At 41.7% G+C, this 17,431-nt stretch overlaps 1 protein-coding gene across 1 annotated transcript in view; it reads right to left on the bottom strand.

Moving 5' to 3' along the window:
* Window positions 1-2,608: 2,608 nt before the first annotated feature.
* The window catches only part of CMYA5 (cardiomyopathy associated 5), a 45,799-nt gene continuing 30,976 nt past the window's right edge, over window positions 2,609-17,431 (bottom strand). The window contains exons 10-16 of the mRNA XM_032205276.1: window positions 17,223-17,372; window positions 16,107-16,253; window positions 12,765-12,909; window positions 5,347-5,480; window positions 4,642-4,741; window positions 3,908-4,084; window positions 2,609-2,895 (exon numbers count right to left, since the gene is read on the bottom strand). Of these exons, the coding sequence (XP_032061167.1) occupies window positions 2,643-2,895; window positions 3,908-4,084; window positions 4,642-4,741; window positions 5,347-5,480; window positions 12,765-12,909; window positions 16,107-16,253; window positions 17,223-17,372 (1,106 nt within the window). The 3' untranslated portion in view covers window positions 2,609-2,642. The remainder of the gene's footprint in view (window positions 2,896-3,907; window positions 4,085-4,641; window positions 4,742-5,346; window positions 5,481-12,764; window positions 12,910-16,106; window positions 16,254-17,222; window positions 17,373-17,431) is intronic.

Raw genomic sequence — 17,431 nt, forward strand, 5'->3', positions numbered from 1 at the left:
TACTGTACACTGTCTTCCATCTCTCCAAACCAGGATCCTGTCTCCAGGCATTTCTTCGCTTGACACGGCTTAATGCAGACCAGATTTAGAAAGTCAAATTAGCTTTTTTAGGGTTGCCTTCAGTGACATTTTAAACTCCAAATCATTTATCCAGCTTTCACATAAACAGTAACTACACTTTTTGATACTACCCAACTAAAACTCTGAGCCTTAAATAAAAATTGGGAAGAAAACAAAGCAGGTATGTTTTTTTGTTGTTGATAGTGGTGTGGCTTTTTTTTGTTGTTGTTATTGATGTTGCTTGTTTGTTTTTCAGAATGAAATAAATATTTCCAACAATGAGGTCCTTTCAGAAACAAATTTTGCCAAGCTGAAATGTTCCGGTAGTTCCTGAGTAGCAGTGTGTGGCAATAGATGAAGCCTTAGCTTTTTGTGTTAAAATCATTGTTTACTCATACACAGTTGCGTTTGACAAGGCAATTGCTTCTTGCCTTAATTGAAAATCTACCCAGATAGTTTCATGTCATTTTGTTCTCCTTGCTCTCTGCCCCCTCGGCAATACATCATGTTCGTGTTGGTGAAGCAATCCCACCCCTGGGACAGCAACAATCAGGGAGGGGAGAGCACAGATACAACTGCCCCAGTGCTGGGATTTTTCAGATTTGATTCAAAGCCCCTTGTTAAGCTCCTGAGACAGCCAAACCTCTGGCGAGCTCAGTGGCGGTGGGAGCCTGAGGAACACACGCTGCTGACACCACTGACCTGACACTTGGTTTGTTACCATCTGCTCTGTGTGAGCTTCCGTCCTGCCTTCTGCCTCCATCTCCTCAGCCTTCACGATAACATTGCCCCCAATACCCTTGCTGTCTTTCTTTTCCAATTAATCCTGGACCTTTTTCTCACCATCCTCCACACTGCTACAAAACACCCTTTTGAGCCAATAAGGCGCTACCCTGCTTTTTCATTCCCTTCTCTCCCCAGCAGGAACTCGGAAGTGGCACTCTTTAATTGAAATGCCAAAAAGAACTCTGGCTTAAGATAAATGGTCACAGGATCTTGTTTATCTTGCCTCAAACATCCCACCCTAGCCTGCTGTGAAACTTAAAGAGTGTGGCTTCTCTGGGACACTGAGCAAATCTCATTAAGCAAGTTAAAATGGTCGTCTAGGTGGTGTTACACCATAAATTAAACAGCAACAGCAAGCACCTCCTCTGAGCATAAAAAGCAGAAGTCTTGTTATAACCCACTGAAGTTCTCTCTTCAGAAGCAAACCTTCTCCATTAGGCTCTTGAAATCTGCTTTTCTTCAGGGAGTATGGCTCTTCAGCTGAGCGCAGAAGTGAGTCTGGCAAAGCAGTCCCCTATGGCAGAAACTGCCAGAGCAGGCCCAGTATAAAAACCACCACCCTTGTTCCCTAAGATTAATTTCTGCCCAGCATTCACTGGAGTGTGGCACCACTGGCCCTCATGTGTTCTGCCTTTGGGGAAGGCAGGAAGAAAGCAGTATCACTGATTTGTGTAGTGCTTTGAAACTTGGTTTGAACAAGCCAAGGGGAAAAAACAGCGTTCTGTTCCTCTGCTGGCATCAACCATACTCAGCCTGCCTTGTTCAGCTCCCCTGAAACACTGCATCTTGCCAATGTGGTTCTGGTGCTGGTGTGGATAACTGGGCAGAGCACAGCAGACTCACGGAAATGCCCACAAGCCTGAAATTAGAAGCATCAAATCTGCAAGTGCAAAGGCAAGAAGCAGTGATGGAAAAAGGGCAATCCACAAGAAGGTTGCTGGTAACTTGACTGTTCTCTAATGTCCCAGGTGCCAACTTCCCCTTCACCACTTAAACCATCCACTCAGCAAATTGAGGGTGAAAAACATAGGGAAAGATTTCAGCACCGATGTTTTGTTTCCTCATACATGTTCTTCATGAGTACTTATTTACATGTACAGATATTTACTGAAACACGGTTAGATTGCTTCTGTTAGTCTGGTGTGAGCAGGGTAGGCAGGTGTTGTATATTCAAACTTCATGTGACTGATGTGGAGACTGCTCTGGGATTCATCCTTTTTGCAAACATACAGATTCCTAAGTTTTCTTGTGTATTTAAAGAAAAGTGTTGGTCAACAATAACACATGATGTATTAACCTGCAAGATGTTGCAGTTATTGGAAGTTTTGCACATTTTTCATACACATCATCTTGGATTCGGCTTTGATTGTCCTGGAAAATGATGAAATGATGGCTTTTTCTGACAAAAGAAGTCATGTATTGCAGTGAGAGATGCATTTATTTCATACACAGGCTCATCATCAACTTTAAAAAGACAGCAAGCACTGTCGTTATCTTCACAGGGAAAGTACATTTCCCCCCCTCTTAAAGCTCATATCTAACAAATCATTTTTTCCTCCTCCAAAATACTGCTGTGTATATCACTAGGTGTACATTCCATCTGAAGGTGCTGTTTTCTCTCCCGGCTCAAGGTGATTATGTGGCTGAACACTAACTACAATTACTGACGATGTGAGGGAGAGCCATGCACATAGCATTCATCAGAGAAAACTTGACATCCCTCCCTGACTATCCCCTTTCCCTCCCTGACCCTAACACTGAAACTGTTAGTATTCCTGAGAGTGTGAAGCAGGGAATTAGCTGTGCTTCACAAACTCTGGCAGCTCCATTCCTGTGTGCAGGGTAAGCACTCCAGCCTTTTCCAGGGCAAAGGCCGGGTGAGCAGCATCAGTAAATTTGTGCCTGATGGCAAACAGCACCAGTCCTCTCTCTGCATTGAAGAATAACAGTCTGCCACCACTGTAATCCAACAGGATGCCGATCCTGGCTGGCTGCTCTGTCACATGGACATCGCTCATCACGCCCGTGTGAAAAAACCTGTAAAGAAAGCTGTGGGAAAACGGAAATTAAAAGCAGTGAGCCTCCTCATTGTGATTTAACAGAAATAATGTACCACTTAATTCCCACCTATTAACAGCGGGATACAGCAGCGTATCACATGGCAACAGGATTTTGCTCAGTGTATAACCTGCCTACCTAAGCAAATATGGCATTGCTTCAAAGCCCTGTCCAGCATGCTGATGAGTCTTTTCATTCAACATCTTCAAACCCTCCTGCTGAAAGCTGACTTGCTAAAATTGTATTCATCTGTATTTTTCTTATTACATGTCTTTGTGGCGATTTAAGCATGAGCTATGCTATGGCAAAGCCCTTTGCATCCCAGGTGTTTCATTTAGTTGGTTATGTTCATGTGTTCACACGATCTCACACACACAAAAAAACAAACAAACAAACAAACAAAAACAAACAACAACAAAAAAAACAACCAACCAAACAAACAAAAACAAACAAACAAAAAAAACAAACAAACAAACCACTTGTTTACATCAAAAACACCTTCACATCATTAAGAGGGTTATGACTCACAAATCTCCACTAGCCTCCTGACACTGGCCTACTGAAGACTACCCTGCAGTCCTGCCGCAGTAGCAGGTGGGTCCCTGTTGCTGTGAAGGGCAAGGCAGCAGAAGGCATTCCCTATAGAGGCTTGAAGCTGGAAATAGACTCTATAAAGACTATGCTTAAGGACATTGGTGGCATTTTGTGAAATGGTTCAGGATATGATCCTGGAAAGACAAAGCAGTAATAAATGGAGTTTTGATTCATTGGCTGGGTAAAGGGAGGTAAGTTGGCCTGTTTGAGATTTTTTTAAGATGCATTATAAGACTTTTTTTAAGAGGAGGAGGTTTTAAGATACTTTGTAGTTGCCCTTTTCTTGCTACAAAACTTTCAGAAAGAAAGCAGAGGGGTCCTTTCTGCTCTTGACATTCTTGAAGCTCACCAATTTTGTTTACAGGACAGACAAGTAACTTCTCAAGCAGCCAGACTCACTCAGGTTTACCTGGTTTGTGTAGGACAGCAGTGCATGCACCAGGAATTATCACTCAGTCCCAGGGCACTGCTCTGAGGTGTTGTCTCATAGCAAATCCCAATCCTGTAGCTTCTGCAGGCAGAGACAACAGTTTCCCAGTAATGACAACCCCGAGCAGGCAGCAGCTCACCCAGGACTGATGGAAACCTATTTGTGGAAAAGGCATAGGGTAAAGTGAGTGTGGTGATAGACAACCATATTGCGATATTCATTATAGTTACATCATGCAGCATCATCTAAAATTACTAATGGGTTACAAAGTGAGGAACAACGTGAAAGGAGAGATTACTTTTAGCCACAACATATTCAAAAATAAACCAACAAATCTTATCTTTTCAGTACAGCAAGTTTCTTTGATACTATAGTGCACTCAAGGATTAAGCAGTGACCACAGACCGAGGCAAACTCAGCTGTCGCACTAGGTAATTTCTCTCTGACCATTGTCTTTGACTTTCTGTGGAGATTCCTCAGTTCACCACTGAACTCTGCCCAGCACCTACATCACTGCTGCTACCAGTATTATTGAAGGATTGCAATGTTTAAAAGGAGGTCTGTCACATAATGTACAGGGGCTGCATGACTGAAAAATTCAGTGCTTCTACAAAGTTAGTTAGTGATGTGCGAAAGCTGCCTACAGAGAAAAGAAAGAGTTTTGCCCATCCAGAATCCCCCAGGCTGGCTGCGCTCAGCATGCTGCTACTCACCCAGTGAATTTGGCTTTCTCGGGAAGGCAGATCACAGTTGCATCAGGGGAGATTTGCAAAGCAGGATGAGCTGTGCCACTCAGTACGTGAAATCGAGTTGCTAGTATAATTCACAACAAAGAAATGCCAGTTCAGAGAGGTTACCAACATTAACATGAGATGAACCATAATATATTAAATAACAACCACTGTCGCCTTAGCAGGACAGAGCTGTGCCTCCTGGCAGGTAGGAGTAACATAAAGCTGCAACAATGCAAGGACTCTTCTTCTGGAAACCAGGCTCAAGGATTATAACAAGTTATACCATCCAAAAAACTAACTAGCTGGGTGACAGAGAAGTCTTTGGTGTTAAAGATGGTTGAATTTTCAATGGATTGCTTTTTCAGAATAGCAAATTTGAATTTTGAAGCTGGTTTGGAAGAACGATGGATGATTTAATCATTTCAATCTCTGACAGAGTTAGAGAATTCAACAGTTTTGCTTCTGAGGTCAAAACACTTTTAAACTGACAGACAACTACCAACTTCAAGTAAAGTAGTCTCAGATTTTGCTAATTGTAAGGAGATAAAATATGGTGCCTTTTACCTCAATAACTTTCCCACTCCCATAACGGCAAATTCAGTTACGATTTCTGGAGGAAAATTATATACTTGACTGCTTTGCCCACTTACCCCATTGTTTTGACATCAGAAAATGGTGATATACCTTTAGTTGAGATGAGAGCAGCTTCACTCTGTTCACTTGTCCCAAATGTGTTGACAGCCCTCAAGTAGAAGAAATAGTTCACATTGGGCTCCAGGGATACTTTCAATTCATTTCTCTTTATACCAGAAAAAGATCTGAAAATATTTAAGATTTTCATACATGAAAACACATGCAGATACACAAAAAAGGAAAGACTAATCTAAACCACCTAAATATATTGTTGACTATTGAAGCAGGCACCATAGGGAAACTACAAAACAGAAAGGTGATCACTGTTTTCAGAAACAAACAGGTTCTGCAGGAGCTTTGCAATTTTACTTGAGATATCCTGACTACTTTTTCTGATGAATTTTCAGACATTTGTCCCTTAACTCCTTCTCACTCAGTGCGGTCATTTGGTGCAACACTGACTTTATTTTGTAGCATAAGTCATCACATAAAATGTTAGCAGCACAGCATCAAATTCTCATCAACCTCCTGTACAAAGCCTGCATTACAAAATAAACAAGCTTATGAAGAAAAAAAAAGCTTTTAATTAACTCAGCTGCATGATTATGAACACTCTTGCTGTGTTTGTACTGTCTGGGCACATGCTTTAGGTCCAAAAGAAGGGATACCCTTTCCTAAGACCACATAGAAACCTTGCAGTTATTATTATGAATGCCTTGCTCACCAGCTGTTCATCAACAAAGTTTTGGCTTTGTCTCCCTCGCTGTGCCATGCCCTCTAACAGGCTGGTTTTGAAAAAGGCAGCAGCAGGAGAACTGCCTTTGCACAGTGCCCTGTTTTGCCTCCTCTTTGAGGTGTCTAAAAAGCTCAAGCCCTTGCATTCTCAGCCACTGAAGTATTGACACACGGCAGACAAATAAGTGTCAGCACCCACTCAATCTGCTTCACAGGCACTTTGAAGCACCAGTGAAAGTACTTTGCATGGCTAGAAAAATGCCAATTTTATTTTATGTATCATTGGGAATACGAAAGATTGGCTTAATAGATTCTCACACAATGGGTCCTGCTTTCCCTCATTTTTGTATCACATGGCAAAGCCAGACAGTGTATACCTGGTGCACTGTATGCTTGTTGGTAAAGACTGTGTATCTGTAGAGATTAGGCAATTTCCTCCAACAAATGCTTATGGAAGTCTTCAAGGCACGTATTTAATTTTCAAGCATAATACATGTCTTTTGAGATAACCCCCCTGCCCTCCGGGCTGAAAGACAATAACCTCAGCGGTAAGAGGGAGAGCTGAATGCAGGAGTGTTGCTCTGCACTCCAGCAAATTCACAAGCAGGAGATTTGTCTCCAGTGAGCATGCAAGGCACCTTCTTTTCCAAACAGGGTTTGAGAGTGGAGCTCAGGATTGTCTGCCTCCTGCAGGTAATGTCTCCACGGGGAGCCAGATTAAACAAATCACCTTTACCACCACTAATTACTGTGACCCCAGAGGAGGTACGGCAGGCAAGTCAACTGTGAAGTAAAATCATTGCTATTCATTTGTTGTGAATGTTTTTCCCCGTATGTCCCACCAGAGAGCAGCACAATCTGAAGAATAATCTGTGCTCATCCATTATGATTTTTAACACGCCTCCCTCTGCTGCATTTATCAGACAAAGCTAAAATCCCACAGTCCTACACACAGCATATTCCTGTTAACACCACGTAGAGCTCTGCGTCTAGGAGGACAGCATCCTGGGGAAAGGCTGGTGCCTCATCCTTATTATTCTGTAATGTGTATTTTGTACCGAGAGTTGGCATTAAAAGTGATTGAAAACACAGAAAAAGCACTGGGTTCCTCTGTGATCTTTCAAATTTGAAAGAATTTCAGACAGTTTGGAGCTCTTGCACGATCGGCACTGGGCCTTGCTACTTTGGGGCATGTGTTACATTAGTGCTAGAACTCATGCAGTAAACAAAAGAAGTGGGTTGTCCAAACATGGAAGCAATTGCACTCTCGCTTCACCCCTGTAATTAAGCAAAGCCCTAACCATGACAGCACTTCAGCAAGGCACTGGGAGTTAGGCTGGGTGATCACTTCTTCCTGGAAGGTTCAGGGAAGAGGCGCAACCTCACAAGTGAACATCACACATGAAACAAGAAAAAGGCTTTGTTTGAGTACAGGGAACATGAGAAAATGGAAAGATAAGTCAAACAAAAATACATAGGAACTGAGCAAGGAGGCAAATATAGAGGAAGCAATAGAAAGGAAAATGGGGGTGGAAGCTGAGGTATTGGAAAAGAAGTGGACACCCAAGCTTTGAGGAAATTCTGCTCTTTAACAGCATCATCTTGACATCTTTGGTTTGAATCTGAAGCACAAATCACCAGAAAGAAGTTTGAGCAAGTAGTTGCAGGTGAGATGAGATGAAGATATGTAAGCTATTCCTTGAAAGCTTTTTCTGGCAACATCCATGTGTCTTAAGCACAGTGATGTTCTCTGTGTCGTGCCTTCTTCTGTCTTCTGGAAAATGTTACTTAAGCCAGTGCCCTCACAAAGAAATTAGAAAATATTTTCTTTTTCACTATTAGCTAGTTAACTGATGGCTACTTAGTAAAACATGAAAATGCTTTTAATTCTAAGTAGTCATGTACATTTCAGCACAAGAAGTAGATCTGGGATATTCATATTCTAAAGTGTGGATTCCAGAGCCTGGATGTTCGGAAAAGATTTGGAGTCTAGCTGACTGAAAACAGGATCAGCCATCAAAGTTCAGCCTTGTGTTTCTCCCAAACCTGAAATTCTCCAAATAAGAGTTTGGTTGCATGTTTAAATATGAGAGCAATACCATACCTCTTTTCAGCTGTAATAGTGAGAAGGAAATGCCTGGACTTTAAGCAGGTCTGGTCAGTAAAACAATGATCAGGTTTTCAAATAGTGTTCTCTGCTTGGCAATCTTTTTTAGCCATCTCTAAGCTGCCTAAGAGTAAGAGTCCATCATTTTTAGCTACGATTAAGGCTTAAAAACAGTACTGCTGCTGCCAACTAATGAAACAGTATATGCCAACAAGAAGGAATTTCACTTGCAACACTGAGCCAGCTCCAAGCTCATGAAAAGCTGAGTGCAAAGAAGAAATAGGTTTTGCTATTGCCTTTCTGTCTAGAGGATAGGGTGAGGGAGGAAAGTGAATACTGAGGGCTTCTCAGGCTCTTAGCAATTACTGTTGTTTGTCATGCTTCAGGTTAACCATGTAATCAGTAATGAAAAAGTAAAGAGGAAAAGAAGGTATGATTACTGCCCAGCTTACAGCAACAGAGGACAAGAATGGGAGAAGGGAAGGGGAAATGCATTTCTAATATCCTGATTGTTTTGGGTAAAAGCCTGTTTAATTTCTGAGTTCTTGTAACAATCATTGCAGCTAGGTCTTTCTCACTCCCACCTGAAGTATTGAAGCATGTAATTTTGGCCATGAAGGAAAAAGAAATGCAACTACAACCTTTTTTTTTTTTTTTTTTTTTTTTTTTTTTTTGTGGCACCTTTTTTCTACGTGAAATATACCTGACTACTTCATAGGTGATTGAAAATGTAATAATGTTATTGTCAAAGCATGATGCATTCTGGCCTTTAGTATAAATATTATCACATTTACACTTTCCCCACAACATCTTGGTATCATGATACAAATTACAGAGCACAGAAATTCAAGAAACATTGAATTTAAGTATTCTGTGCATCTCTTCTTTATCTTCCTAAGAATAATCTGTAAGTTTCAAAATTCAGGCTCCAAATTTCAGGCATGCGCTATTCAAAGCAGAGCAGAAAGGAGTTCCATGCTTTTTCACCTTTAAATTGACAAGTAGCAACTGTCTCCTACATTTGTGATTTCCCTGTTTTTAGGGAAACCTGATTCTGTGTTTTGATGCATGTTCCTCTCATCAGCATCCTCATTTATTTCAAGAAAGCAGTATCTAGAGGGTATTTCTTAATATTGCATAAACCCAGCAAATGATATGCCTTGTAGTGATTCAGAACACCCTCTGTGTTGTCATTGCAATTCCCACCCCCAATATCACACTGAAACAACACCTCCAGACCTGTGCAGGTACCACTGATACCAAGTCATAGCTGAAGATATGCAGGCTTCCAAAGGCAGATGCAGAAGCACACAAAAGGGGTACACCATGAGTGCAAAAAAGCCCTAGAAGCTAAATATAAAGAGCAAACTTCTCTGAGTTCCCTTCCAGCTGCGCTGCATGCTTCATTTCCTCTCCTCTGTCCTGGCTCTGACTGTTGCAGTGTTAGATCAACAAAGCACCATCTGCAATGGTCTTCACCTGTATCTAGGATGTCAAACTCAGAACAGGCAGAGAGGAGGAAGATACCCTATTTTCTACACATTGCTTCCTGAGCTGGCTGGAGGGTCATGGGCAAAACAGCAGGAGAGAGGTTTGCTCTCCTGTTTCCAGTGTTAGACCTGTCCTTTGAGGAGACAGAAAATTTCAGTCACTGGTGGTGTCAGTCTCCCATTAGTGGAGAGGGTGACATTCAGTCACTTCCACTTCTATGAACTCACCGCATAATGTACTAATTTCTGTCTCCTTGAGCCTTTCATATTTCTCATGATGTGATACATGGCTTCCATCTGAACAGCCCACACACCTAATCCCTGGACTACACTTCTCACAGTTTTCCATCTTCCACCCACAGTTCCATTGACTTCTCAACAGAAAGAGTCTGAACAGCAAGAAAATAGCAGAGCTCTGGAAACTGAAAGAAACGTTTCAAAGCTGCATAAAGACTCTGGAAAAAGAATCAACCCAGTGAGGAGCTTGAAAAGCACAGCAGCAGGCCAGGGACTTGTGGTTGTAGAAGGCTTAACACCGTTTTATACAAAACCATGCCAAGCTGGCAAAGAGAACCCAGAAATGAAAATCTAGATTTCTTGATGGTATGTAGAAGAAAACTTTTTTTGTGAGGATTTATTTCTAGAGGTTCCTCAAGTTTTCTCCTTGGGGAGCTGGGATTGCCCAAGGACATGCTGAAGGCTACAATGGGCTGGTCCCATCCAGGGGCTCCACACATGGCCCCAGCTGTTTGATGGGGGCATTTCACCCTGCTTGCTCCCTTGGCAGTGTTCCTTGGCTTGTGTGAGCTTCCAGAACAGCTTGCATGAAAACAGCCATGCAAGCTGAGACGGAATCGTTTTCTCCAAGTGAAGTTAGTGAGATATCTGAACATTATTGCCCACAAGTTCTCTAAGTGGCCTTCCCTCACTGCTGCTTACCCGCTGTGCCCCTGAGAGCAGCTGTATGAACTTCACAGGGCTGCTGGGAAATGAATTTGGACTCCCACCCAGTGACGGGGGAATTGCTCATCTAAGGGACTGGGGCAAGCATGAGAGGTGCAGGCTGTCTGTTGGAAGGCTGTGTGTTTGGCAGGTCCCCAGGATGAATGTTGTTCAGGAAATGAGTGAAGGACATACTCTGAGCTTTCAAGGAAAGTAGCCAATAGAAACTATAGCATTTCAAGGCCCAAATGCTCCTAGGTGGATATAAATACACTATTTTATCCCACCTAGTATAGGTACTTTACAGAGTAACTCAAAGCTCCTTACGTGTACTTCCAAAAAGCACCTCTGCTCATCTAAGACCTGACTCACCTCCTGGAGCTATGTGTCTCACTGATCAGCTACATGACAAATTGATTTCTAGTCCTAACTTGCACATCAGCAGTGTTGGAAGCAATACAGGCAGTATGCTCCATCTACCAAATTTCTATTTTTTATGAAAAAAATAAAAAATTTAAAAAAGAAATAAATTCTCCATCCTTTACCATTATGGACTAAACTTTCCAGGTTAATCTTAGGGGGGTTGCTTTTGGAAAAGTAAAGAGAGGCAAATGAGAGGGAAAATAAGTGGTAAAAGGTGGTCTTTGACACTGTAGAAAGATGATGTCAGAACCCTTCCACAAACACAGAGATCTTCAACTGAAGCATTCTGAGAAAAGTCATGATTTTGTCATCTGTGAATTTTTTGTAGTTGCCACAGTAAAAAGACAGCTGCTGCCCACATAAAGGCCAAAAAGTCAAATGTGACTCTGTATGATTATAAACATTTTAGATTTTGCACGAGCTTACTCAAAAAAGGTAATGGGTCAGTTCTGGCAGCTTGTTGCAACAGTTATCTCCACACTAGCAAACGGCTTGGTTTTAACAGCACTTCTCTCACAGATTACAGAAATGGACACACTTGCTGGTTCAGTTTTGAGAAAAAGAGGCAATTGCAGTTAACAGCAAAGAAATTTAAGGACAAGTACACAGCCCAGATCTGGGGAGCAGCTACATTATCCCTGACCGACAGTGACTTTGGGAGTTCGACAGCAACCTGATGGCCTCATGAAATATGTATAAAACAGAGGAGGTCATGGCTGCCCTCCCAGAGAGCAGGAAATCTGGGCAAGATGCCTCCTCCTCCTCTTGTTTGCATTAACACGGCATGCTGGTACTGGGTGAAACAAGGTCTCCCAACCCTGCAGAAGTTTCTTCTTTCAGTTTTTAGCCTACTTTTCTAAGGAACAAGATACACACAAATGCACTTACTTGTCTACTAGAAACCTGTGAGCTCTTTAATCCACTTAACTAATTTTTATTGCAAGGGAAATTTTTTGAACAAACAAACAGCAACAACAAAATACAAAATAAGGACATACAGACTACCACATATTTTTTTCTGCATTTCAACACAACCAATGGTTTTGCTGCCTAGTGGTGTCTATGTCTCTTCTTGGTTTCTCCTGTATGCCACTCACACTTACTGTAGGGGAAACCAGAGAGGGTCTCACAAAAGCATATGCCACGCTGAATTTCAAAGCTGTTCTTTGTGTTGCTGCAGACTCAAGTGGTATTTTTGCAAAGAGTGGTGCAGACACACACATGCAGAGCAGAACAGCGCAGGGCTCTGCTGTGCTTTGGGAGGGATCTGCACATTCACAGGTGGGTAACCAACATTATGGAGATACCAGTATCTCACCTTGCTGTGTCCTCCAGCTGGCTCCTATCTTGTTCCCCAGAAAGCAGAGAGCACACTGGGCTGGACTCCTCCATTCCACTGTCTCCCACAGAGCTCAGCTGCCCTCTCCTGCCCTGCCTGGGGCTATCACAGCTGTGGGGGAGTGATTGCTTCCCCAGCCAGCACAGCCCTGCAACTTCTGGTTGATTGCAGACAGTGCAACATCTCCAGGGTTTTGACCCCAAGCAAAAGGGATTCTCCGGTTAAGCAGAATAAAAAAGAAGTATTTTTATGTCTCTTAGCCTAATCTCATAGATTAGTATCCAGCCACTAAATTCTTCAGCATGCAGAAGCTGATTTCTTTCTTGCGCAGCTGAAGACAGAATAATCTCTTGCGTAATGACCCGCAGTCTGGGAAGCACTCATTAACATCTGCCTAATCTGATTGAGCAACATTTGCAACCGCAGCACTGACCTGAGACCCTCTCCTTCCGGCGAGTGCTGTCGGCAGTACTCCAGGGTGAAGGACTCTGCTGCTGCTGAGCCATCGTGCCAGCGTATGGTGGCTGTGTCCCAGCACACCATGCAGTCTTCAGCCTTGATGGTGGGGATGGCAGGTGCTGTGGACACAGGAACACATTAGCTGCACTGCAAGGCAGGTACCAGCAGCTGCTGAGATGCTGTCAAGGGAAAGGAAGACTCATCTCCCCCCCAAAAAACAAAGGACAGTTAGATTTACCTGTCCAGCAATGATCTTTTGCTTATTTGTGTTTCAACAGCAAAGGTTTACATTACAGGGGAAAAAAAGACATGCTGGAAAAGTCACTGTGAATATATGTGCATACCTGCACATCCTTAGAATGTCCAAAGAGATTTTTATGCCTTTGCTCAAGCACATTTTCACCATTTCCACCATTCTTTATGGAGCAGAGCATCAAGACTCTCCTGTGTATAGCCCTGCTTAGGTTACCTCAGTCCTGTCCTCAGCAGTTTCTGTATGAACTGCATCAGAAAGAAATGTACTGCCACAGAACTGAGGGATGATGATGAGTTTCTGCTTAATTATGTCCTGTTTATTTTTGCAATGCGGATTCTAAAAATTGGTTCGGTAATTTCACTTTTTTAGAGCCTCAGTTTAAGAACTGCAAACCCTACTGCAAGACAGAAAACTGAATGTAAAGCAGTGCACTGAATGCAAGTAATCAAAAGCTATTGTGTAAAATAGCACACCCAACACCACAGGCTGAAAATTGTTTAGTTGTATTCACTTACTCTATCTCTTTCCAGGGAACAGCAACATAGGAACATTGCAGTCTGTTGTTGACTCTCAGATAAACAGTCTTAACACTAATCATTAAAATAAACGTTTTTAATTTAAAGATGTCATAGGAAGTTGTCTTGCTTTTAAAGTAATTAAGTTTCAAATAGAAGGCCTACTAGGTAAAAGATGGAAAAAGGACAATTTTATGACAAGATAATCTCATAGAGCTGCAGTGAAGGTTCAAGATCACTCTGTTTTGTAACAAAAATAATTTCTTATTATCAGAAAAGGAAACAAACAAACAAACAAACAAAAAACACAACAAAGTACATATTGATTTCCTGGTTTAGTGAAAATCAGGTTCCAGGTTAACTTGATGTTTCACTAGAGGAACAGCTAATCTAGGTATTCACCAGAGCAAAGAATCTGTGGGATAGATTCTTATCGACTAATAAATCTGTGCAGTTCCCTTGGCAATAGTCCTTTAATTCACTTCTGACATACATGATTACTGTCTATTTTTAAAAGTATCTATTTCTAGAGAATGAAAAATGAATAGCTAAATCTCCAAATGCCTGCATTCAGAAGCGGACACACATACCCACATTAATGGATATGCAAACAATACATCACAAGATCTCACACACTTTTTTATCTGAAATTATCTGTCTAGAGAATAGATGGAGTCAGAAAGCCAGAAAAAGTTGTTACTGTGCTTCTGAGTTTTTTAGCAAATTACCTGTAGTTACTCAAGCTGTTCTAATTAGAACACATATCTGATTTCCTGGTAATATTCCTGCACACTCATAAGTGATCTTACAAGATGCGAAGAGTGGAAATGTGTTATGTTCTTGCTCTGTCCCTCAGATACAGGATAAATATCAGATAAATTTTGAATGACAAGTTTTGAGTTTAGGATTGCAGAATTATGATCCAAATTTCCCTTTAAATCATATAATCATAGAGTCATTAGGGTTGGAAAAGACCTCCAAGATCATCTGATCCAACCATCACCCTACCACCAATGTCACCCACTAAACCGTGTCCCTAGGCACCATGTCCAACCTTTCCTTGAACACCTGCAGGGATGGTGACTCCACCACTTGCCTGGGCGGACAGGTAGAAGGGGTGTAGGTGGATATTTTGCTGCCATCACCAAAATATATCTGTGAAACAGTGTGTTCCCCATTAGGAAAGGATACGAGTTTTGGAGGTGAAGGAGCCAGACATAGGAGAAGCTCCTCCTGCCTTCCTCACAGGCCTGCGAGTGCAATCTCAATGGGGAAGCCTTGGGGGGAGGGGAGGTAGTTCCCAACAACTGGAAGAGGCACAGTTTTGATCCACTATTAATGTTCCCATAACTGCATATACCATCAGATGTTTTTCTCCTACAGACATTTCATCTGAAATACTGAAAATAAACTCCCTAAATTATTGTTTTTGAGTTCATGTGGCTAAGTGGGCTATGAAGCACCGAAGCTTTGGGTGAGAGGGGTGAGAACCTCTTTATAAATAATGACTTAGCTGGCAATGATCTGTTATTGATTGACCACTTCAAAGGAATTCTGCATCATGCTCACAACTACATTGTTGATGTCATAACATTTGAATTTCTACTTTAAAATCTTTGGAAAATCAGCTTTGCTAAAAATATGAACTGCAAATTGAATATAATGGAAAAATAACAAATTTGATGTCTAAAGGAATAAGCAAAAGGCTTGAAGTTGTGTTTGCTGCCAAGTGATTTCAACAATACACTCAATGTTGTACAAAGTTATCACATTATGAAAATGTTGAGTATCCTTGTCTTTATTTTGCAAATTCAATTACAGAATGATTTTATTATTTTTTTTTATTTTTACCTTTTAGCACTAGAAAAATCGTCTGGCATGAGGGCCTCAGATAAAGTCTAGAATACAAGATGCTTCATCTTGCTCGTAATTTAAGAAGCAACAGTTTTGTCAATACGAATTATTTACGAAATTAAAACTCAGGAAAATGAATCAGTCAAATGAAGCTCATAAACAATACTCGTCTAATTACTCATCCCAATTTACACCACTTAAACAGCAGCAGAGCCTCTCACAGCCACACCTGAGATTTGTGTCCCACAGAGCTAGACATGGCATGTAACCTCTGTAGAACAGGCCTCCCCCTGCAAAGTTAATCATTTAATCAATGTAACATAGATGTACTTGGGAGGATGGCAGAGAGGCAAAACCAGGCAGCTGCTGCCTGCATTTTCCACAGGAGAAGCAGTGGCAGAGAGCAGTAGGGTGGATTTCCCAGAGCTGCGCTGGAGCACTGCAGCCCATTCAGAAGAGAAGTTCGTAATGTGCAGGACCTGAGACTGCAAACATCTTCAAATCTGAATACTTCCAAATTTCCTCTCAGGAGCAATTATGCTGCTATCTTTTAGCAAAAAGACTGTGAATTGCCTGCTATCCACCAGATGGACTAAACAAATCGGCTTTATCTGCTTTAGTAACAACATGGACAAAAATTTCTCTAGGAACCTGAAGCTTACACTAATCAAATGCCAAACTATGTACATACCTGTTTTAAAAATGGCTTTTTCACTGGGCAAGCTACATCCTGTGCAGTTCACAGCCATGACCCACACACTGTAAGTGCGATCTGGCTCCAGGTCCTCCAAAATGCAGTGGCTTTCCTTCACTGTCACTCTGTATTCTTCCACCAAAGCTAGGAGAAACATACACAGGCTGTTACACCTATGCATTTCACTGTTAGGGTCTATAATTGCTCCTCTCAACTCAAATGTAAAAAATAGAGTGTTAAAGTCCAGAAGGTGCTATTAGCCAAGATCTCAATATTTTACTCCAGCTCAGTTTTGACAGAAAGTTTTTGACATGCTCGTGAGTTGAGTGTATTCTCAGTCTTACTGAGGATTGTGCTGCAAACTGGGACATACAATCAATAATTATTAGCCCTGGTTTCATTTCTCTAAAGAATATAGAGAACAGAGAATAAAGAATAAGAAATTCTAGAGAATTCTAGAGAATTTCTTATAGTGGAATTTATATCCTATGCATCTTTTAGTGTGCACACATGGATATGTGTACCACCCAGGTGTTTTAAGTGACCCTGTGAACAGCCCATGCTTTTTAATGAATGAGCATTTGAATCCTCTTTTCTCAATTTCCATATTTAATCTTTAAATAATGTAATGTCATTTTGAAAAAATAAATATCTGGAACATGTGGAAATACTATGGAAATATTGATTATCTTTTCCTGTATTTTTTTTTAAATTAGGACACATTTCCAAAATACATGCAGGGCCCTAAAAACCAAATCAGGTCCATCCTCTTGGGATCTCTGTCTGCAGCCCCCATTACTACCCACAGGGCAGCAGGGACACATCCTCTCTGAAGGTCAGGTTGCTTCATAAAAGCACCTAAATACACGTGTTGCTGTTTCTCTATGAGCAACTAACTGCTCAGCACTATGCAGACCACAATATTTACCTTGTATTTGGCATGAAGGAGAGAAGAAACATCATCTACATCATGCTCTCCTCCACTGTTATTTGTCCTATATATTATTTTTTCACTGCACCCTGGGCCCTCCCTTGTAGCTCAGGCTCCCCTCTGCTGACCTGAGATCATTGGAGAAAGGGTTGCTGCTGTCATGAAGGCAAGACTGTACGCACCTGCCTCATCTTTGCTGGCTTGTGGCTCCTCCATACAATACACCTGGAAGCAGTCAATGGCATCCCCTTCATTCACAGTCCAGTAGACAGCAATGGAAGTGCTGGTAGCTGAGTTTTGCTCCTGAGGTATTACACTCGGTGTCTGTGGGACTGAATGGAAAGTCTTCAGTTGTTATTCACACCCCGGTATATTCAGGTGAATTTACTAC

Source organism: Aythya fuligula, chromosome Z (genome assembly GCF_009819795.1).
Source record: "Aythya fuligula isolate bAytFul2 chromosome Z, bAytFul2.pri, whole genome shotgun sequence".
In the NCBI taxonomy this organism is placed as follows: domain Eukaryota; kingdom Metazoa; phylum Chordata; class Aves; order Anseriformes; family Anatidae; genus Aythya; species Aythya fuligula.